At 35.9% G+C, this 24,899-nt stretch overlaps 1 protein-coding gene across 1 annotated transcript; it reads right to left on the bottom strand.

Annotated features, from left to right (window-relative positions):
• Positions 1-3,988: 3,988 nt before the first annotated feature.
• Positions 3,989-22,565, bottom strand: SLC38A11 (solute carrier family 38 member 11). Its single transcript, XM_041473338.1, has 11 exons — positions 22,415-22,565; positions 21,924-21,998; positions 21,187-21,321; positions 19,414-19,479; positions 17,698-17,804; positions 17,457-17,536; positions 9,734-9,804; positions 8,757-8,918; positions 6,927-7,039; positions 6,149-6,280; positions 3,989-4,234 (listed from the first exon to the last, which is right to left on the bottom strand). Exons 2-11 carry the CDS (start codon positions 21,982-21,984, stop codon positions 3,989-3,991), a joined length of 1,173 nt encoding a protein of 390 aa, XP_041329272.1. The 5' UTR covers positions 21,985-21,998; positions 22,415-22,565.
• Positions 22,566-24,899: the final 2,334 nt, after the last annotated feature.

The following is a 24,899-nucleotide window of genomic DNA, read 5'->3' on the forward strand; positions in this document are numbered from 1 at the left end:
ACTACTAACTACTTTGACTACTAATAAGCATGTGACACCCATGTCCTTGTCTGAAAAGCCACAAAATGCAATGAACAAAACAGCGAGAAGGCATCTTCTAAACCTTTTTTACCCCAAACATGGAAGCAAAAATAGAAGCAAAGGGACCACCTGTCATCCAGTAACATATTTATGTTATCCACTGAGACTGCAACAGGATATAATGATAGAGAAACAGCAAAATATGGCCATAGTATAATAACTACTGCTTGTGTTACTGGCACCTAGGAGGCCCTGTCATCAATCAGGAGCCACTGTGCTAAGCAGTGTATGAACACTAAGAAAAATATGAGCCAGCCCCTGCCTCTAGAAACAGAAGTCCCAGGAGGTGGTTACAACATCCCACCATACAATCTCAGGCAGGCACTCTTGGTGAGACAGCAAAGCACCACTGTCAGCTGTCCTGCCTCCATCAAGACAAAGGACACTGCTGAAGAGTCTGCCAAGTGTGTTGCTTGTGGCAGACATAAGCTGCTCTGAAAGCTAATTTACATGACCCCATCTCAATGCAGGTTTTACAGAATGACATCTATGACATTTATTCCTACAGTGTCTTATAGTAATTTTCACTTGTTTCTAACTTTGTCTTTGGTTCATTACTTCTGTATTTGCATTAATACAGTAAGTCCATGAATCTTGCTGGGAATTTCCAGTGTTCAGTGGATACTGCCTCTTTTAGGAGATTACATGTGAAAATTCAGACCTGCCTGAACTTTTCTTGAATGCCATTTTGGAATTCCATATGTCAACTATAGCTCTTCTATATGGTATTGCCTTATGAAGCACCTAGAATCAACATTTAGTTAGGAGAGAACAGAAAGATAAGCATAAAGAGGAATAAGGATATAGTTTACTTTCTCTCCATGAAGAGTTTTGAGTCATGTATTAAGCATGTACCTGAATTTCAACTTCTCCAACAGCAGTGAATGACAGAAACTGGAAAGCAGGTACTTATTTCCTTCACTGGCCTGAATTCAAATCTTGAATGTTTTAGAATTTACATCAATTCTTAAAAATTTTTTTAAATATTCCAAAACTCAAAAATTGCTTTTAAAATTAGATCTTCATGTAACAGAATTATTAAAAGTAGAACTCTTCTGTGAATTATGTTTGAATTGTTGAATCTCATATTTTTCACTCCCAATACATTTGTTTACTCTGCAGCTTTTATTACTTTCTCCCTTTTACCCCAAGTTCCCACCAGACTCCAAATAAATTCTCACACTACTTTTTAAGTTTTGTTCTCCAGTGAGTCACAAATACTAAACAGTGTATATAGTAAATAAATATCCTTCCCCTATTGGATGCAGAAAATATATGTAATGTATGTATGTTATATGAGATATAAAGATTTTGTGTGTGAAAAATATACAGAAATATGTCCATTCAGCAAACCTGAGCCATTTTGCTTCCCTCTCCAGAGAGAAACTTGAGGAGGAAGGAAAATTCTCTAGGAAGTCTCAGGTAGTACATCGGGTTTGGTCATCTGACCAACTTTTAGGAGGAAGTATTTTGTGAATGCTCAGAATTCTGTGATTGGTAAGAAGCACTTTACTCTAGAAAGTCAAAAACTGTCTGCTTAGCTCCTGTGAGAATGGTAATTGTACATCTGGTGTCCTGAAATGCCTTCTCAGCTGGAGAGAGGAACTTGGAGACACAGTAAGTCATGCTACCAGCTTTTGATGTGAAAATCCTGCCAGCAAATGCCTGGGGAACATTCTTCTCCCTCCAGGCACTCCATGAAGTTCTGTCACCACGGAGCATTTGGAGTTGGGGATATTGCTACTCCCAGCAAACCACTGCTTGAAGTACTAAGATTGTGGTGAGATCCTGCACATGCTGAGGCCAGTGAGAGGTTCCCAATAGATTTTACAATTTTATTTTGGAGAGTCTTAAGTGTTTGCAAAAAACAATGGTTATCACAATTTTTGTTATGATGTATTATCTTTCTGTATTTGGACCTCCTAGGTTCTAAGACAGGATTTACCAGATTGCTACTATTTTTCATTTCAATAAAGGTAAGTTTCACTACGTAATATTGGAAGGAAGGGATCATGGGTTTTATAAAGCCTTTAGGAAAATAGCAGTTAACTTTAAGTTCTGGCATCTGTGACACCCAATCTCCCACTTTCAATATACTTACGGCTGGGAGAACCCCATCATCACCTGGGAAATTCACAAATGAAACTAGCAAAGATAGTTTATAATTAATACCTGAAACAAAGTAATCTACTTTAAAAGTAAAAAAAAAAAATCAGAAAAACAAAAAGAACAATAAAGCTTATGAAAGAATTATGATTGATCAAAAAGATCTCCTTAGCTGTCACAAGGAAATATTATTTGGGTTTGACTCCATTTGGCATAGAAGAAAGTGATTTATTCAGTAACAATTCACCCACAGCTAAGACAAAATCAGCTATTACTGAATCTAAACTGGTGAGAAATATTCTTTGTGAACAGTATCAGGTGCCTGGAGAACAAATAAATTATCACCCTCAAAGCTGGCACTTTGTAGAGAAATGAAAGCAGAGTAATACTCAAGCTTCTCTCTAATTGCTTTGCAACTTAAAAAAAATCCTACCAAAGAAACAACAAAAATTCCCAGTATATTTAAAGCATTTATTTTGGAAGCACTACTTTTAAAAAGTGTTATTCTTACAAGTATTATCATCATTTAGCTACCACCCTTGCTTACACATTTGTTTAGTGGGAAGTCTTGAATGGCATAGCTTTGTCATGCAAGATGAAGACAAAACCCCTCCCCATTAAGCAGCATAAAAATTAAGTAGCATTACACATCTAGCTGGCATGAGGAACCACAAGGATCACAATAATGCAGAAATTAACTCAAATACACATTTTGATTTGGTAACAAAACATTTTCAAAATGACAGCATCGATATGACTGAGGATACTCACATTACTCAGCCTCAAATTAGTCCTATTCCATAGGCATGTGAGTCAATTTTTATATACTTATGTATATATGTATATTTATACACATACATATATATATATGTGAATCCTTGATGTTAGATAAATTTTGGAAAGCATAACAAATCACCAAAATTTGACAAACCATGACAAAATCATTAGTCATATACTGAAAAGAAACAGAGGACTCGAATGATAATCAGGTTTAGAACGTTAATTTAAATTCAGTTTCAGAAATAATGAATAATATTATAAATGTAAGAATTGAGCTGCAATGTAATTTCCTTCTTCGTCAATCTTGAAATTTTTACAAAGATTGCCTAGTTCAATCTTTTTAAATTCCACTCTTGTGGATTTTTTCTTGTGCAACAACTTTCAATTACAAGACCACATATTGTAACAGTTACAATTAAATTGTATCAGTTACAGTTCAGTCAGAATACAAAATTTCCTTTGACTCAAGACCCAGTAAAAGGGAAGCTTTCAGCTCTAAAGGACAGTTACTGCAAAATCAAAGACAGAATTAATAAGGGTCTTTTGATTTAATAGCAGAGTTGTAGTACACAGAGATCCAGAAATACACTTTTACAGGACTTCAAAAAGCCCCCATACTATAGTGTGCTAATAAATACACATGAAAGATTATAAAATTAATAAAAACTAAGTTAAATCAATGAAACATGGAAAGGTTTATATTCCAAAACATTTAATTTATCACTTTTAAACAGTATTGCAGACTAAGGTTAAAAAATGCAACCTTTTTGGTAGGCTTGCAAGTTATTCAAGTAATGTCTACTGAAAGGCACCTCTGAGATTTTGTGTTTCAACAGTTAAAACTGAAGTCTTACCTGAAAAAGGATGACAGCATAAAATCAAGTATGTAAATACAGTGATACAGTTTTAAATTCTTAATGCATCTCAAAACATGAAAAAACTTTGTTCCACTCTCCTTTAAACTGGCATGTATGGCTCACAGTGAGATGTGCCCAGTCTAGTCTGGAGGTTGGTGTGCTACCTATGGTGGAAGTGTGCTGTTGTGTAAAGAAACATTACTAGGGGAGCAGTAGAACATTTCTTTTCCATGGCTACATTCCTGGGGATGCAAGACAGTCATGACAAACCCAACTGCCATCACTAGCACACCAAGAACAAGAATCAGGCAGGATATGAGGTTATCTGAATGGTTCCACCGCTCCTTGGACAGCCTTAGATAACACGCTGATGGGATGATAAAAACAAGTGGGGTAGCACTCAAAACTCCCTGTGTGTGGGAAAGAGCAATAGAAAAAACCTCATCAGCATGTTTATTTAGATGTGAAGAAAAAAAACCTAATTTTTTTAACAGTTGTGATTAGATTGATACAACAGTAAAAACAGAGGATAAAGGCATTTTCCTGTGTTGCTATATGGAAAACCTTTTTTTTCCAAACAAAAGGCCCCAAAATATGCAAAAATATCTGTTAAACTATTTCCAATAATTAAGATTTATTTAAATGCTTTTGCTTTGCTGATACAGAATAATATTTTAATATTTCAAGAAGCATTTAATCTTATTACCCAAAGTTTCTCAGCTTAAGAGATAGAGTAGAAGTCCAAACATAGTTCTTCAATACTTGAGCTGAATTAAAATATTTAAGATAATTCCATGGAGGAGTTTAGATATAACACTGCCTTTAAAAGGAATAAATTTTTTTGAAAAAAAATTCATGTAGCATCCTGTAGCAGTTCAAAGAATTTTCATCAGTTTTGACATTTATAACCTGATTTAGGTTGACTTCCTTATGAAAGCAAAGCTCCTTTTCACAGAGTAGAACCTTTCACTAAAAATTCAGCTCCTCTTTGAATGCTCTCTTAGAAAGGGACAAACAAAAAGCACTTTCAAAAATTCTTTTTATAGTAAAGCCACTGCAGATTAGCATATGAGTTACATGCCAAAAGGAAGCAATTTTATGTAGAAATTTTGAATGTTTATTTAGTTACATAGTTAACAAACTCTGTGTTTCAATTTAATTATGGCCAGATAGTAATCCAGCCTAAGTAATAACTTTACATCATTAATTGTACAAAACTTCCAGTATTGGTATGGTAGAACCTGTTAACAGTGATCAGTATAGACATCAGAAATACGTACAAGCACAAAGTGTCTCCTCCACGAAAATTAAGCTTTAGGTCTGTGAAGTAACACAAACCAGCATCCCAGTAAAAGAATAACAAAGCAAACTCTGTGACCCTTTGACTCCCATATGACTCAATGGTTTCCCTGGGGAATTACCACCCGGCAAACACAATGGCTTGTGTTTTGTTCTAAAGCAGGAGAGTAAGCAGGCTCAGAGAAATAGTATCAAATGCCATCCGTGATGAAGAGCCAAAAGACAGCTCTTCTGCTGGACAGAAAGCCAGCTCAAAGACAGATCACCTTTCTTTCACATGTAAATACTCTGTCTATTCATTTTTCCCTACTGCTAGATATCAGGACCGAACAATCTTTCTGAGAACAATTATTACATCCAATAAATACCTACAGCTGTATCATCAAATTCTCTCTTAAAAAGGAAAAGCAAAAAAACCCTACAAGATAGGAGCTACCCACGCAAATGCCTGGCTATCAACTTCTATTTGTAACTGAATAAAGCTATCAGTTTGACTACTGACTAACTGCTTAGGAAATAGACCACTGCACTGGTGGAATGCTTGCTTTTTTTGCTTGCTTTTGATTGTATATTTCCAGTGACCATCTCTGTGGTCTAGCTACTACTGGCTCTTTCTTTCTACCTCCCTCTGTTTTTTGCCCCTGTGGCACAAGGCAGTCACTAGAATCTGCCCCAGTGTTAAGTAATTTGCCAACTTAATCAGAAAGAAATGCTAAATGCAATACCACTACACAGTCTGGATGAGTATTTCAGTGATTTCTGCTGTGGCTTAACACATTTGGTAGGTCATAGCCACTTGCCTTATCTACAAAACTGTTCTAAAACCCTCCCCAACCATATGAATTTTACTTCCTGAACTTCCTTTCACCTTTAGTTATCTGGTTTTGAAGCAGTAATTCCTTCTTCTAACACTACTACTGACTATGTCAAATTTCCTAAGATTTTCAGTAGAGATGTGGATTTTAAAATTTTCTTATTTATTAATAAGTGATTTATTAAATAAAAGAGTAAACAGGTTCACTTACATTCAGCTCTAAAACTATTCCAAGGCAATCATACACTAATGATACACCAGTCGCCACAGCAATGATAACTACTGTCACAACAACATGGAAAACTGTTGAGAGGTTCCCATGGAAAAACACATTGGCAATCACCTGAAACAGAATCACAATTTTAAACCTTGATTTTTCTCCTTATGTTATCAAACAACTTACTCCAAACCTTCTAACCTTAGGAAACTAAAGGAATGAGTGAGAATACACTGGCTGAATTTTACTTACCTTGCTTCAAGAAAACATCTTCATCTGCTTCCAAAAATTACCCATAACAATCATTACTAAAATTGCAGAACACTTGCCAAATTGACTTAGCTATACCTGTAGGATTTCAGAACTTACTCTTTTCCCATTTGCCCATCACAGAATAAATCCACTTACAATTATTCATTGAATTGATGAATTTCCTAGATGGAGATACTTCTAAAAACTATTAAGATTGAAAAGTATGTATTTTTTGCTATTCTCAACACAGTAACAACAGTGTCATTTATGCCAAACTTGAAATTTCAAGCAGTCCTGATTTATTCAGTAATTATTAATATATTAATAAATGTGAAACCAGTGTCTAAATGTGTATGGCCAGTGTCTAAACAGTACAACTAGTCCCCCCTACTCATTGCATGCAGCAGGATAAAATATGCTGCTATTTATCACAGATCAACCATAGACTTCAGCTACAATATATGACAATACTATTAATATATAACAACAGCGTTAAAGGGAAAATGTAATAAATTCTTACCTCTCTGGTCACAAAACATTCAAGGGGGAAGGTTAGAATTACAGTAACTCCATAACAAAACCTTCCAAATGTAGCAAGGTTGTCATCTCTACAGTAGTTTTCAAATATATCTCCTGAGGCATAGCAAAACACCAATTAGCTTGAACTTCACATCATTTGCCTATATTTGCAACTTGAAGTGCAGATTACTGGAGTAATTGAGGTTTTCTGATCCCCTCTTCTGACATGTAACTAGGAACTAGTTACAGTCACAAGTTATGTCCGGGAATAACTTTCAGCTTATCCTGCTGGTTAAGCTGCGTATTTTACTTCAAGTGACAATTATCTTCAAAAAATATTTTAAAATATACATATCAGAGTTTGTCATCTGTTATCTTCTCCATAACATAGATTTTGTATGAGATGCCGGTGTTTGATTAAATAAATATGTGACAGATTCAGAAAGAAAGCTTATGTGTAGAAGATAAATTTTCCCTAAAAACTCCTGGAACAACAATTACTTAAAAAAAGAGGTGAGAGTTACCTGTGGAGAACCGCATTTCCCTGACAGTATCTACTCACAGCTAATAAGCTGTAGAAGATAATTTCAAGTATTCTGACCTCAAAAGCCTATTACAAACATATGGATTATCACCTAGCAAATCATCTTATATCTAAAACCAAAAGCATCACTATAGAATTCAAATCATCTCGTGTGTACCACAAAGAATCTGTAGTAATCATCTCTGAAGCACAAGAGACAGTGCAAGACAGTGACCAGATGATCTATCAGTTCTCTTTTATGTGGTTACCATACTGTCTCATGATTTACTACTTTAGGAAACACAATGGCACTGAAGAAGCAATAAAGCATACTTTAAACAGCCAAAAGATTTTGGCAGGGGAGACAGAAAGTGAGATGGAACCTGCTAACACAAGAGTCATAAGCTGAGGAGGAGCTGCAGGCAGAGCTTTCTGTACCTGAAAGTTCTCAGCTAGCCTGCATTCGGTCTAGCTACAGTACATCTAGGACAGTGACTTACTCTGCAGGAGTAAGCAATGGAGGCAGGAAAAAAAAGGACGGATAAAGCAGGAGTCCCCATCCTACAATTTCTCTGTTCTCAACTAAATGCTGCTGCTCATCAGAAAAGGAAAAATCTTGGAAGCCTCCTCCTACAATCTGGAATGTCGCTACTAAGTAACAGAAAATATGCTTGCTTATGAAATGTGTATTTTCCCTGAAGAAAGTAATGCACTGAAACTAATTTATACCTTGTTCTTATGAACATACCTTTTTCACTTCAACAAAATGATGTTAAACAGTATGATGCAACATTGGTTATATATATTTATGTGTATTCATATACCCACAGAGGGGACAGTAGGATTATTAACACCAGAACAGCTGTTGCAAAGATAGGAAACATCTCTAACTCTAGGATGCTGTATTAGTACAGACAAGAAAAAATGTAAGAAAATATACACAGATATATACCAGATACTCTGTAGGAAATTTTTGCTCTTAACTGCTCTCTACTGCTGGACCATGTGGATAAATCATAGCTGTGTAGTGTAGTCCTCAAAGTGTTTTAATGATGGAAGTATTCAAATGGGACTTCCACTGATGAGGCTTATACTTAGGAATCTGACAGCTATTAGCATGTAGCTGACATTTTTGGATCATGTTTTGGTTGTTGGGTAACTATGACAAATGTCCTATTTCTGCCCACATATACTATGATATTTGCATTTTTACAGTCACCAAGATGTTTACAGAAAAAAAAATCAGACAGGAAGGCAGAAACGTAAGGATTATAGCAAGCACCAAAATTGAGGGATCAAGCAGTTTACCTTCTGTGTATCCTGTAAAAGTCATATATCCACTGGCAGCAAACACTACACTGATGATAAGAGCAAGGGCCACAGACATATGTGTGACTTGAGACCAATTCTTTAATGTGGGTTCTTCCAGAGACCCATATATTAAAAAGCTGTTATGATGGCAGATGAATGCTGAAACACACATGACAGTTAAAGCAAATGTATGAATTCATGCATAAATGCATAGAGACACAGCACACTTTGAATCCACTCATTATTAAATACAAACATTAATCTTGCAATGAGTGGCAAAGATAAATGGCTTGAACCTTTGCTTGCTTAGTTGATTTGATGAAGGTTTATATTCATCCTGAGATGATTCTGATTACATTATCCTTAAATGCTATGCAATTTCCCACCCTCCACATCTCCATTCCACAGCTATTTCCTCCTCCTGCTCTTTTACTTAAGAACCCAGCAGCAGATTTGAGAAGTTGTTTTTTTTTTTTTTAAATCTACAGAGCCATTTGCTACTTTCAGACTTCATATGGCATCCATTTTAGGCAGCAGCAATCATTGGGAGGCCTCAGATTATCACAATGCTAACAAGAAATAATATACCAGATCCTGCAGGCAGGAACAGATTTCAGAATGAGGACTTTTCTGTTAGAGGTTACCCAAGGGAATGCAGAATGATCCCAGCCCCCTCAGTTTATCACTTAGACAAACCCACTGATGCAGGGGCTTTAGGATGACCTGCACAGGTGAGCTGCACTCATGTGCACACTGTCTCTGCTACAGTGGCAAACCTCCAGGGCCAAATGGACAATGGATGAGGTTAATGCTTTACACAATAACAATTACATTGATATGGAACATTCAACAGTTTTTTTTCAGTATCAGTTTAACATGAATATTAAAAAAAAATTATAGTTTCAAAATATTAAATAGTTTCTTACAATTGACCTTAATTTTGAAAATAAACCCAAACAGCAAAAAACACTTACCAAATGACATCACCCCAATGGCTTGTACTGCATTTGGTTTTGCAAATATCCATGCATTTTCTGATTTGGGTCTAAAACAGACATTTAAATAGGTTACCCTCTTTTCAAATATCAGTTATTACTCTCTGACATAGCCCCAGTGTTTATTAACAAGCTGAAACCAGGGAGATACCTTTCTTATCACCCTTGTTTTGATTCAAGTATTTCTGTAACCTGTGTTTACAGTAAAAAATGTCAGCCTGTTTCAGTTCTGTAAGTAAACTCTTCATGTCAGCATATACCACAAAACAGCAAGATGGAAGGTAAAAGCTGTTACTGATTCTGACTAAGGTTATCTCAACTGAAAATGTCCTCTGACTATTTAGAGGCAATTTCTACCTTTGAATTTAAACATGTAATCCATGCAGTCTAGAGATACCATTTTACTAGGCTACAAATCAAGTGAGGGAGTTTGCCTTTCTTTACACCCCTTGCAACTGCTCCTCACTGTAAAGAGATTCCACTACTTCCCAAAACATACAAGAAATTGTAAGAGAGTATGTGGAGACTTTTATAGTCAGGCAAGGATGTAATACTCCTCACACCTCCTCCTCTAAGATATGCTCACAGATTTGGACCTGTAGTAATTGCAATGCTTAGAGGAGGACCATCAGCAAACTTTGCTAAAAACCATTTACTGCATGAAATTCATCATGGAATAAAGGGCCAAAATGAAAAAACAGGGAAGGATGCATTTTCTTTTCCAGAAATATAATTTGCTAAAAACATCAAATGAAATTCACAACCCAGTTAAATATTGAATTTGTAATATTAAAGCACAGACAATGAAAAACAATCCAGAGAAGCTTGCTCTTAAAAAGTTGGCTACTGCTAACCTTGATTGCTCTGTTTTTATTTAGAGGGAAAGCTGCTGCCACCTGAGACCTTAAGATGTTCTTTTCCTACTGCCCTAGGAAGCAGTATGGCACTCAGGCCAGTTCTGTGAAGGTAACAATGGCAGCTTTATCCCTCCCTCTCTTTGGTGATCTCTCCCTCTTGCTGGTTTTGACAGCTGCAGTGGCATATGCTATGCCAGGTTTCATTGTTTCCAAATGTTTAAATTACACCTCCAGCCCCTAAAAATAAACAGATTAAAATAAAAGTAATAATAAAAAAAAGTAAAAAAAAAAGTTTCCTCTTTCAGAACTCATATCTTACTATTTCTTGAGTTCAAATAGTCAATCCTTTTTCACATTAAAAAAAAATCCAGATTTAAAGTACCTAATGCACATTCAGTTCAAACTTAGAGCAGCTTTTCAGCTCTTAAGCTGTGGTTATGAAACTTAACTTTGAAGTTAACAGAACCTGAACATAAAATCAAGTTCCCTTTTTTTTGTCCTCGCGTACAGTATATTGTCTTGACCTGCTGTAACATACTGCTTCGAGCCTCTGGCAGCTGAATATGGCCCTCCTAAAACATTCTCAAACTCAGCAAGTAGATGTGAAGTACTATGGATGAAACAGAGCTATCTGGTATTTGTCTTGAGAAATAGGAGTTCTGACCCTCTATAGCTGCTGTTGTTCCTTATATAAGCTCCCTTAATATTATAGCACCACTGATTTCAAATCACTACACCTAGAGATGTGTCTGGAAAATTAATATTAATAATTTTGAATGTAGTATTTTTAAGGAAAACATTCACATCTGATTGGAAACATTGCAATAATACTTCAAAATAAAAAGAGTGTAATGGAAGCTAACACTCCATTTGTTCCATTCTGTAACCACTAGAGGTCAGATTTGATAATTAACATACAAAATGAAAATTTGTTTTATATTTTCCTTTGACAGCAGTTTTCTTTGACTCTCTCCTAGTAATAATAAAGTTAGATTATCTAATACCTTATAAACCAAATATTTTAAATGCAAAAAAAAAAAAAAAAAGAATGCTTTTGCCTGAAACATATTAATTTCTGTGAAAACAGTACATCCTGTGCAATGTTACAGCTATATTATGAGCTCCTACAAATACAGATTTAAAAAGGGAATTCAGAAAGCATATGAATCTCACTTGAAACATTTTTAATAAAGTGGCCAATTAATTAAAAAAAAAAATCACAGGAGCTGGTTTTCCCCTTGCACAGTGTTAGCTTATGCACTAGCAATATGCAAAAGACCAAGATATTGCCCTGCTTTACCAATAAATGACAAATCAGATTAGAAGTATTACTGGGGGGGGGAAAACCCAAAAGAACAAAATCCTGCTTATTTAACAGCCTAAGAAGATAAATTCCTTCCATTCTAATCACAGAATAGAGGAAGAATTTCAGATCCCTGATTTGAACACTACCAGAAGCTTGTAATGTCCGACAATGTGTGCTGGTACAGATGTGCTATTTTCTTCAGTAACTCATGTACTGCTGCATGTGCTTTGAAAAGCATTTTCATATTGTGGGAATAGAGGAACTTCATGCAGTGAAAGCACACAGTCAGAAATTTCATTTCTGAGTGTTTGGAACTGAGAGTCAACAGTTCTAGAGCTGTGATCACATCAATAAGAAATTACTCCCAAGTTCAGTCTGCAGAACAAACAGATGTATGAAAAGCTCCTGGGAAAGGGTGCAGGTGACATCAAAGTGTCTATATAAAATAAGACTTCATAGAAAGACTTCTCAGAAAGAGAAAACTGTGTCAGAAAGCAGTAGGTGTTAGTTATAGAAGAACCATATAAAGAACAGTCACATAAAATCACTCACAAGCCAAAGGGCACCTAATGGAAACATCATCTGTCAAAGTAAACATACACAAATTGATTTAATATATGCATGTCTATAGGCAGATGCGTGCACACACTCAAAGAATATCACAAGAATACAGGATAACTTGTTGTGGTTTTTCAATCCTGCTGATAGCAATGTTTTTTGGGGTTTTTTTTTTTGTTTTTTTTTTTTGAGGGGACCTTTGGTCTGACCTACATTCTTGTTAGGAGTTATTAGGGGAAGATTTTAACTGCTGCTTATACGAGAATAGCATTAGCTGTGAAAATCTGCAAATGACAAAATCGGCCAGCTCTCTGCTTCTCACTCAGTGTATAAAAACAAAGGCTATGCCTGCATGAACAGGAAGCTTTTTTCACACTGAAGAAGTATTAGTGAAACAATGAAAGGTAAGAGAAGAAATACATTTTTGAACTAAATGCACTTGCTGACAGCTGTACTGTCTATCATATATAGTAGAAGCTGAAACACAAAGTAAAACCTGGGATGTAATTTACATGTAGTTCTTGGAAGAAAAATAGTAAAAGACTGAGTAAAAATACAGTCTAAGGGAGTTGCCATACAGGGAAAAAGTCTCAGCTGAAACTAAGACAAAAGCAAGACAGACTGAAGGTGGTGAGGCCTAGCAATGAAGAAGACCTAGAAGGAAAGAAAATAAGACTACTGAGTCTTCAATGTATGTAAGTGAAAATGCACCATAATAAACATATTCATTCTAAAAAAAAATTTGAAAATATTCATGTTTATCTACATAAGAACGGGGAAATTGAGAACAAATGAACCAGGCAAAGGATAAGATATCCTGACAGGGTAAGTATCCGGACCCTGAGCAAGAGCTGGGCAAATTTGTTTGGCAGTCTAATATGGCCTCTCTTTTACTTCTTGCAAAACATTTGCAGCATAATAAACCCCATTTTAAGATCAGTGCTACACAAAAATCTTTTCTGTCATTTATATAGAAATGTTGCAGTAGAAGAGTGCATGAGAAGCAAAACATCTTTAATGAAGGCAAGAGAAAGAAATATCCCTGATCTCAACCAGCTTGTGGCTATGGAACACTGACTTGAAAAAAGAAAGGTGATTTCTAGATAGGAACAGTCATATTTTTGACAAGGGAGCTACATATTGGAATGAGCAAAAGACTTCCATTGTTTTGGATTGAAGATCAGTGTCAAACTGCCAAGTTTAGGTGCAAACCAGCAGTTAACAATATAATCCAGAATCATCTCAGAAATTCATTCAGGTTTAATTCAATGATTTAAACATTAAGGAAATTAATTGTAGCATTTCAATTTAATTCTATTCTAAGGTAAAATAGCTTTCTAGGTATTTTTGAACTTTAAAAGTTTAAAGACACTGAAAAGTTCAGAGATGCTGAATATAACTTTAATCAATAGAATGGAAAGAAAATGAGTACAGCTCAGATTAGCCTTGGACTTCATATTAATCAATGTCATCTTGTGAAAGAACACAGACAAGACAAAGCTATTATGTCAGCCCAACTTAGATACAGCTACGTCTACTCTTCTTTCTTCCTTAATGAATTACTTAACAGTTCTGTAAATATAAAGTAGCTTGGTTGGCGTTTTTTAATTTCATCACACATTAAAGTTTACCTTTGCTTACTACTGGATTTTTTTATATGAAGGAAAGAATCAGCTTTTTACTTTCAAGTTTTTTTTCCTGAGCCCTTGGTGTTTTATCCCTGGAATCAGCTGCCAGTTGAGTAATTCTCACATCCTCTTTATGTGTAGCAGCTGCTCTTGAAGTTTTTCATAGACATTTATGTATTACGGAGACACTGACATCATAACATTCTTGCTAAAGAACACCAAATAAAATTAAAATGATCCCTCTTTATAAGCTACATAAAATATTTCCTTTTACAGCAAGGAATGTTAGTTTCAGGCTAGAAGCATGAAGTTATTTCATGCAGTATTAACATGCTGCACTTTACAGTTCAAGTTAACTCTTACCTATTTTTTCTGATCACAGTACATAAATACCCAGCCATAAGCAGATGGCCATAGAGATCAGGTCAAAATGTATTTTTATCTGGCATCTTAAAATACTGAGAATGAACTCTTAATAGTCCAGAACACTGTACTCTATCTGCAGGTTTATTATGTAATTCAGTTAACAATAATCATATGGATGGTAGTTATCAAAACCAAAACTCAAAAAAAGAAGTACCTCAGTTTTATATTTGTCATAAGAGGAAATAAATTAAACCAAGTAATCCTGCATCTTAAATACATTTTGTTTTTCTCATCAGAATGTGACAATAACATTCCTAAAGTGTCCTTGGACAACCAGCCCCACACTCACAGCTAATAAAGAGAAAAACAAAAAAAAGAAGCAACATTCAAAACTTTGTAATTCATGTTTAAAATAGTAATAATCTTGTTGTTTCTCTGATGGTCTAACACATTGCAGGAAGTTTCAGATTATTGCAGAAAATATCCTTTATCACTTTGTTGCCCAAATAAGATTAAATTTTCAACTAGAGCATGGATTGCAGTTAAGCAAAAAATGTTTTATCATTTCCACATAATGATCTTGTACCCCTCAAAGGGAAGAAATATTCACCTTGAAAAATCTAAAGGTAAATGAAAACTCATTACTACTCAGAAAGTAATTATCAAAGCAGGAAGATATCCAAATGGGATTCTAGTGGAACCTGACCTGAGTCCAGAACTTTTGAATGTATTCAGCAATGACTTGAATGATGGAACAAAAAGCAAAAAGTGTCCTTAATGGAAAACATGAAATGTGCAATTAACACAACCATACTAGAGAAAGGGATGAAAAAAAATCATAAATATGTTGGTAAATGGAAAAAATCATCTGATAAAGCAGCATTCAATTCTATAATGACAAATTCTAGTTACGCAGAGGATAAAAAGGCTTCAAAAGAACAAGGCAGAGAGAACAAACAAGCAAACAAAAAAATCCCCAACTTCACGAGAAGAGTATCAAAGGAAAAATCACCAGCAAACAGTTCTGCAGACTATCTTGTGCTTGGTAGTTCCATTAGACTGCAGACTCAAGGCACATTCATGATATCATGCTATTTTCCAAAAAGGCAAACATCAAACTAGGTTACATAAACAGAGGCATGGCAATCCCCAAGGGACACAGCTGAAAGGGACCTTACAACACTGCATTCAAGATACATCATCTTCTCTGCTCCTCAGAGGGAATATCCCAGCAAAGTGGTGCACCACGATTCCACTTTAATCTGCAGAAGACTTAAGGCAGCCACTGAGCATGATTAGAAGCACAGGAAATGACAAAAAGATAAATCCTAAAGGAACTGTGCTTATTTGGTCTATAGAAAGGATCCCCAAAAGGGGTCAAATTACGGCTTTTTTAGAGGTGTTTTCCAAGCACTTGAAAAAGTATAGTTTGCTGTCCATATCTACTGTGGTTAGGCCAAGAAGCAACCAATATGAAATGGAGTCACACACATTCAGGAACAATTCATAAGAAAAGGCCAGTTAAGGATTGGAATGGGAAACCATGGAATTGTCTAGTTTATTCTTGGCAATCACCTGTCATCAATGGCCAGCACATAATCAGTTCTACCATATAACAACTGTAGGGATTGAATATTTTTGCACCCATTGAGCCTTTATCCAGGACTATACAAATACTTTCCCTATATGACAGATACAAGGACTGTGCTTTCGTAATAATGATTTTTTTAAAAACTCTTTTGGAACTCTTACTTCTAGAATTAAGAAGTAAAACTTCAAGAATCACTCAAGACCAAACAGCAGGTACTGTAAGAAAAAATAAAATCATGCATTCCATATTTTTCAGTGCATCACAACTGTGGAGAAGAAATGTTACCATAGTAACAAGGTTATCAGTAACTATTATATATAGCTTCTTCCTTTTTTAACAGGGAGTTTTGAGATTAACCTTTTAAATACCCCTTTGACACACAGTGTGAAAAACATGCTGCTCCAGAAATATGGTGGGGAGGGAAGTTCCACACTGTTCTGAGAGAGATTTTGTGGATGATAGACAACATCATCTGGTACAACTTACGAAACTGCTATTCCAGGCATCTTCCTACCATTAAACCTGAATACCCTGCAACTAACCCGTGTATCACAGCAGTCATACAACTGAACAATTGTGCCTAACACTGATGAAACAATCCTGGTGGAAGAATCTGAGGGAAACATAAGAGTAGCATATAAATCTTTTCCAATAAATAAAAAAGCATGTTCAGATGTAGTATTTTTCATCTTTATTAATATACCTATACATTTAAAGGATGAGAAAAAAGGCAGCCCTTCTAAGCCTTTAAGGAAAAATAATAATTTGTAGCACTTTCTTGCAATATAATCATAAAAATATTGTCACAACACATACTTATGTGAACTAAATTGTCTAGAACACTCCAATGTCCAATGTTAAATACTACTTTCAGAGTATGCATGAGTAGGAGTTTTTCGTATCATATAGTTTTCTTAAATGACAAAATAAAGATGTTATTATTGTGTTGTTTTTTAAAAATTCACAGTATTTGTATTTTATTTTTATTATGAAATTATTATATTTATCTTATCAGAAAAATAAACATTCCTAAGATAGTAGTTATTTTAATGATTGTAAATATAGAAATAACAGAAAAAAAATTTAAAAAATCTCAAATGACCGACAATCTCACATGCCAATCCAGGACCCACTTGCTATCAGTCATCCATAATTCCCCATTTATCTCTAGGGGTTTAGAGACTTTCTTTAAATTTGCTTATACCCAACAGAAAAAAAATATTTAAAAGGATGAAGTATATTTAGCTGTTTATTTTGTATTGTTGACAGAGATTTTTTGATTATCTGTCTGTTCCAAAGCAGGCATGTTCCACAACTATGCAAGTAAATGCAACAGTGAAATAACAGATTATATATGAACAGAAGTTCACTTTGTGGCAAGTGTAAGAATACTCACACTTGTGGACTGAAGGTTACTGTTCTCACCATCACAACCACCAGGATGACAATGGTTAGAATCAGAGAAAGAAGAGACACCTGCAAAGGTAAAAACATGACTCCAGTCAGTAAGCTGCTGAAAGGTGGTCCTGTGGGCAGCATAATGCATTTGTTAATTATTTACACGAAGTTATGACTGGCACTTATTTTCAATGGCATACAGAACAATAAACCAAAAATCAACTGCTGTTATGATTTACCTTTCCCAATTTTGCTATGTCTCGATATAAAGATATAGGTAAGGTAAAGATGATGGTGGTAAGAAGAATTATGAAGTGACGGTCGGTAAGCACGTTATCCACCCCAACTAAAGCAAAAAAGAAAATAATTTATTTCTTTGAGAGACTAACTTGAGGAAAAGATTAGCTACATTTGAAAGGTTAGAAGTAACAAACTGTTGGTGATCAAGCTTTTATTCCTTTTACTCAGACTAAGTAATACTGAAAACTAGGCGTTAACTAACACTGAGAAAGCCATGCACAGCATGGGCATAAACACAAGAATTCAGCAAATTCAAACCAAATGCATAACATATGGGATATATTAAATCAAAATTGCAAAGTCCGGATTCCTACATATAGATTGGTATTAACGTCTTTCATTGTGTCTGGGTCAATGCTGGGAGAGGGCAAATAAAAAATTCTACTACTTCTTTCTGCCATTTAGTCTTGAGAATTTTTGATACTCTGGGTTGACATCAATTACTGTGCTGTTTAGGATAGCATTGTTCTCGAAGAAATGGCCTAAAAGAAGTTAATTTTGAGGTTTCTTTTGGGCACCTCCTTTCCTGCCATCAGTCAGCTTCCACTTGCAAAGTAGATTACCATGTGAAGGCAACAATGCTGTTATAATATTCCATGCAATCAGTGGGACTTGTTTGCATAACTGGTGGGTTTTTTCAAGCCAATGACAACTTAAAATAAAACATCTCCAAGTTTCAGTGAGGCCACCATAAATCACTGGCTTGAATGAATACTTGATGAAAAATTATGGCTGGAAAGTGACTGGCAATTGCCATGGAAAACTCAGAGTTCTGTTCCCTCTTTTCTTTGGGAGATTATAAAGCTTTCCCACCTCTTTCAAGGCAGGTATTCTACTGGATAGGTAATAAGATTTGCCATGCCGGGGATTCCCCTTAATACAGAAGTCATATTACATATAAAGTATTAGATATTCACTGTCACTATCAATTTGATCAGGTATTCACAGAACAACACAGTGTGATAATTAAAACTACATCCACACCTTTCAGGTTTCACATGCTGAAAATTATAGTTCTCCTGTGGAAATGAAACAGTTCATACAAATTCACATTTCCACTTCATTACAAATATGTTTTCTCTCAGTTTAATTTCCCAGTGGACAATGTTTTAGCTTAGCTGCTTTTGTGCTAAAGTATATATCAAACACGTACATAAATTGCTCCACTGATGCTGCTGTGAAAACTTAAGAGCACAGGAAACAAGTGGGCATGAGTTAAAAGGCATTACATTCATTATATTATTTGCAACTTATCCAGAATTATTCACTAGATTAAATACAGTTTCACTATTTAAATCATTATTATTATAGAAAGTATCTAAAAAAAGATTACAAACCCCAAATATCTTGTAAATACACAACTGTGGAAGACTCACTTCTATTTGCTTAGTATTTCACTGAAGCATCTGGTCTCTTCACTGACACTGAGTCCACTGATAGCCAAGGACTAGGATTCATAGTTTTTATTTGGGAAAGGCTTATTAAAGAAAAAAAAACAAACTCAAAAAACCCCACTCATAGACATATGCTTCACGTTCTTAATTTGAACTAAACTTAAGAGTAATTTAGAAGCTATATTACAGGTAATTCCAAAATACTTATGCTACACTTCAATCTATGATCCCCCACTTTTAAAATTTTTAAATGCATCTTACCTCCAGGAATTCTCTGAAAAACTTTAGTTAAAGTGTCTCCTGTTATTATGTTGTAACTGATCATAGCTTAAAGAAAATAAGTTTTTTATTAGTACAAGTCATATCCAAAATATTTGATTAACACTGAATACACACATTTTGTAGACTTCAGGATTACATGCCACTATCCCTCTAACAGAAATTCTGGCTAGCAGCAACAACTTGAAAGTTTCAGGTTTAAAAAAAAATCATTATTTAACACTTCCTTTTTTGGTTTGTTTTTGTTTTTGTTTTTTTTTTTTTTTTTTTTTAACAGGTACAACCTAAGTATTAATGCAGCCTGATAAGCAAGACCATTGTGCTGAGTGGCCATATAACCTTACTTCAGAAGAGGATAAAAATGGCTTCCTAAAACTATTTGTTTCAAATAGCAATTCTTTGTCAGTTTACTTTCAAATGCTTGTTTCTATTTAGTTTGAAAATTCTGAATTTTAGTTTGAAAATTTCCTGTGTTCGTCTAATAATCAGTTCTGCAATTAAATGCAACGGACTTTCTAGCTCATGCAAAAAGCTAGCAAACTCTTTAAACCAGAAAAAAGAAGAAGAAAATAGATTAAGAGATGAGATATGGACTTTGATTCCTCCCTCTCATTAATAAGTGCTGTGGCCTTAACACTCCTATTTCATTCTTATCTAACTCTACACTATGAGTGTGTAAATTTGTGCACGTGTGTATACACACACAAAATATATTTATACACTCTCATGGTCTTTAGCATTTAGACACCATATATTTAGGTATTGACCTTAACTATATATATAAATATTCTGTGATGTGAAATTGTAAGTCATCAACTCTACTTATATAAATTAATTCAAACACATACAAGAGCATAGCCATAGCTCTGTGGTAAGGACTGAGACCTTTACAATTATTTTTCTGTATTATCAGTGGAGTTCTTGGTTTACCAAGGAGTATAATTTAAATCTGTAACACTGCTGCCAGCAGTAACAGCAACTTGCCAACCTTAAAAATCTCAGGTATCTGTAGCCAGACCCAAAATAGGAATTTTCATCTGTGATTCTGTGATCACCAAGTCCAGACTCTTGATATCTCAGGTCATCACATCCTGCAGCTTGACGTGTGAAAATAACAGGACTATTTAAGATTTGATTTAATTATGCTGCTACAGCAGGGGACAAATTCAGAACAGAACTTTATTTCAAACTTCTGGTCTAATAAATTCCTGCCCAGATTATACCTTTTTGTTAATTTACTATTTTGTCTTCCAAGGGGTCTTGACTGCCCAATTTCCTAGTACTTTGTTGGGTATGAGGCTGAACTAATGCTTTTGAACAGCAATGACAGCACATAATATTCTAGCAAGACCTAAACAGTAAAACTGCATCTCTGAAAATATACTAATTCAGTATACTCCTAAATTCATATTTTCTTTTTCTTCCAAACACATCAACTTTGTTCTCTGCTACACAATCTAGAACAGCATCTCCTTTGCTATTTTTCTAGCTACTTTGGTCATTAATTTTCATATGTCTGATCATGAATTTCTCTGCTATTACATTTCAGTTCAATTCTATTATTCTGATCCTTCAATTCATTGAAGTCATTCTTCAGAACTCATAAAATAAATTTAATTTTTCTTAAAAAAGCAAAGAAGCATATACTCTACATTCTTTATATAGTTCTTAATATTCAATCAGTGAAATAATGAAGTAATGTGAAAAAGCTTGTTATTTATAAAACTTAAACATTTATATTTTATGTGATCTTACCAATAAATGGATATAAAAACTGGAGAATTGAAAGGATTAGATAACCTACAAGACCATACGTTTTTTTGACCAGCTCTTGATAGGTTTTGGTACTGGACAGATTTCCTCCTTTGATCAGTAATATAATGGAATAATCTGTTAAAACATAAAATTACTGTTAAAGACTATATGAGCCAACCTCTGGTTGATTACTTTTCACCTTCCTTCACTCCTCTAACCAAAAATAAAAGGTTGTAAGAAGAAAAGCAATGGTACTAGGAAGAGCAGGGATGAGAAATCTCACAAAATCTCTCAATCCACTAAACCCAGGAGCTATAGGCTCATATCGGAAGAAAAATACTTAAAATCATAGTACAATCAAAGGTTTTCATTCTGTGGTCTATTTTTAAAAGTCATATACAACCCTCTCAGGATTCAGTCTCTTAATTAGTCCAGTCTTAACAGTGGACTCAAACAGGTGATTATGAGGTCACAAATAAGAACATTCTTTCAAATGTAAACTTGACTAGGAAACTAAGGCTTCATGAAAACAAATGCAGTCAAAAAGCAGCTTCATATGTTGTACAGTGTAATTCTCTACTTTTACCAATCTACTGAAGAGATTAGTGAGGTAAGGAAAATATTAGTCATTTTTATTGTCATAGATATACTTGTTTAAGGTATCATTAAGCTTAAGATAAGCTAAGAATATTGCATGACTAATTCTATCTTTACAACAGAAACTGCCTTTAGAGTACCTGTAATTAAGGCAACCACAAACAAAAGCAGTATTCCGAGAGGAAAACCAGCTTCCTTCATTGAATATGGCAATCCTGCAAAGCAGAAAGGGAGAGATTCTAGCAAATTCTTTCCAAACATTTATTTGTGAGAATCAAAATAAAGAAAAACTCAGATTTTAAAAAATGCTAGTAATCTCCCAAATGGGACCAGCATGCTCAATAACCTCAAAAATGTAATTTTCACTGGACAAAGTGTTGTTAAGTATGAAGTTCAGTCAGCATCTGCCCAGCCTCTCTGGTCATTATAGCCAAGAGACTCTGGGGTATTTATCATTAAGGTGGGGTCTCAACTGAGACCTCTGCATTTTTGCAAAGTAAGCAAATAAATACAGAGAAAAATCTTTAAAAACAGCAGCAGAAAGTAAGGAGTCAGTGTTATTGTCCAAGCTAGATAGTCATGCATGAATAAACAAGGCTGAATACAGGATAGTGAAGAAAAGCAGATTTACCTATAATGCCTGATCCTATGATTGAATTAATAATGTTAAATCCAGCTGATGCCAGATCACTGTTTCCTCCTTTATTCCTGGGCTTACTAAGGAGGGCTATTTGGTCATCTGTTTCTACCTATTTCAGGAAGACAAGGAAAACATTATACATGAGAAAAATAGGTGAGAACAAGTATTTTTCACACAGCCTATTAAAGATTTTTTTTTTAAATTGTCATAGACTCAGCTTTGTAGAGGTATTTTGATATGTAAATCCCATTTTTTTCAGTGAGAAATCAAAGGGGTATTAAGCAGCTAATTCCTGTATAAGTCTGACCCATAATCTTCTGTAATTCTCTGAAAAATATTAAGTGGAAGGAGAGAAATATATATAAACTCAGAGGTAGGCTGCTAAACAAAGACATTCTTAGTCATATTTCAAAGACAGAAATGTGAATCAACTATTTTTGAAAATATTTCGGCTAATACAATTGGTCAGTAAAAAAAGTTCCTGAATCAGGGAAATTAAATTAATTCAAGACTTACTAGTAAAGCATGCCAACATCTTAACATACTCTAATCCAAGGTTTTATCCAGTATTTTAAATATTTTTGTGCCATTCAATGGTTTAGTTAATTACGAATAGTTAATGACACTATAAAATCAGCTGGTCCCAGAAAGTCTCTGTGGGAAAGAACCAAAGTTCAGAGCACAATATGTAGCTAGTAGCTTCAAAAATTAAATCTTGTATCTTCATAAAAGAGCTTTTTACATGCAGTAATCCTCTCCTTAAATCACCACTGTGCTGCCAGAGAACATTTTAGAATTATTCATCAGAAAGACCATATTTTTGTGTTCTGTGTACTAAGTATGAATGTAACACCACTATTTCACGGATGCAGAAGCCTATTTAACATACACAGCAGGTAGTACCAACTCAAATGCTTGCCTCTAATATTCCTGGAAAAAAAATTAAATGACTGAAAAATCTAAGTCATCTGTATATAGACAGATAAACTGACAAGCATAAGATTGCCTGCCTCTAGTAGGACTACACATTTAAGTGGAACCTTTAATCCTTAAGCAGCACTAACATAATACTGTCTCAGATCAAAGCCCAGTATAGCATGGTATCCCATTTCTGAGTGATGACCATGAAAGGTGCTAGGGAGAGCATAAGACCATAGAAGACAGCCAGTTAGCAAATAACTTTCCTCTCCCAGCTTTCCTCAGTTCGTGTATTTTGGACTTCCCAAAGTGGTTGTGTTCTTGGTGCACCACACTTCTAAATGGACAGCTGCTTGATTTTTCCCTTTTTAGAACCTGTCTGTAAGTGTGCATACAATGTCATGTGTCAGTGAATGCCACGTTTTAATTATGCATCCTAGAAAGAGACAGGTAATTTAATTTGTTCTGAATCTACCATTCAGTATTTTCACTTGGGTGTCCCCAAGTCTTTTGTGTCATCACAAGAGAAACTAATTTCCTATCTTCTATTCCTATTTCCTATCTTCTTCATATCACGTAGTTTCATAAGTAACATTCTCCCTCAGCTGTTTCTTATCTAGACCTGTGCTACATTTTTATTTCGCTACTGATTTTAGCAACAGAAGCATCACTGTCATTCTCCCCTGAAATTCTAATGCTCTCTGCTAACAGCACAGTACAGGTGAAATTGCACTGAATTGAACAGTCCAGTTCCCTCTCTTCAATTTCTTTTTACAAGAAATTAACACAATGTGCGTTGCTAAGAGCTGGTCCCTTTCCCCAGCTGGCAGGGACATATTTCAATAGGCAAAAAGAAAGGGCAACAAAAAGCTGTGACACAGGTGAAACGGCTCCTGTGTGAAGAGCATCGCTCCCGAGAATGTCCCTGGCCCGCAGACAAAGAGGGATGCCAGCTGGGAGCTCGGCCAGAGAGCTCCACAACGCGGGACACATGAACGCCAGGCGTCTGCCTCTCGCAGGGTCCTCTCCTGGGGCCCCTGCGAGCCGTGGGCCAGCCAAGCCACCCGCTATGGCAGCGACAGCAGCGGGCAGGGCAGGAGATGAGATGATGGGGCACGGCGGGAGATGATGGGGCGCTCACGCGACACCGAATTTTAGCCGTGCCGAGCAGCCGCCCTTCCCCTGCCTCACAAGGTGAGGCCCCCGGGAACGCATTTCTCCCCCTGCGTGGTACTCAGGACTCTTTCTTCCTCCTACGAATTCGGGGGCAACTGAACAGAGATGAAAATGCCATCGCTGCCGCCCGCTCGACCGCGGAGCGGGGACGTTCCAGCGGCCGGTCGTCCTGAGCCGCCGCAACCGGCCGCGGTACCCCTCACACCCATCCCCGCCCCACGAGCCGCACAGCGCCGAGAGAAGTCCGGCGGGTGCCGGTAGGCTCGCTGAACCGCGCACAGTCCCACACCTCGCCTGCCCCCAGTGTCCGCCCGGTACCTGGCGAGCGGCGGCCGGCGGCGGCTCGGCGGCCGGCGGCGGCTCCATGGCCGGCGGGCCCGGG

The sequence above is a fragment of the Pyrgilauda ruficollis genome, unplaced genomic scaffold, assembly GCF_017590135.1.
Source record: "Pyrgilauda ruficollis isolate IOZ18807 unplaced genomic scaffold, ASM1759013v1 scaffold3, whole genome shotgun sequence".
Lineage (NCBI taxonomy): Eukaryota > Metazoa > Chordata > Aves > Passeriformes > Passeridae > Pyrgilauda > Pyrgilauda ruficollis.

Coding starts and splice junctions, on each gene's coding strand:
- SLC38A11 (XM_041473338.1), bottom strand. CDS start 21,984: ATGAAGGAAGCTGGTTTTCCTCTCGGAATACTGCTTTTGTTTGTGGTT. Junction 21,322..21,923: donor TGTGGTTGCCTTAATTACAG/GTACTCTAAAGG, acceptor ATGTTTTAACAG/ATTATTCCATTATATTACTG. Junction 17,537..17,697: donor ACATAGCAAAATTGGGAAAG/GTAAATCATAAC, acceptor TTACCTTTGCAG/GTGTCTCTTCTTTCTCTGAT.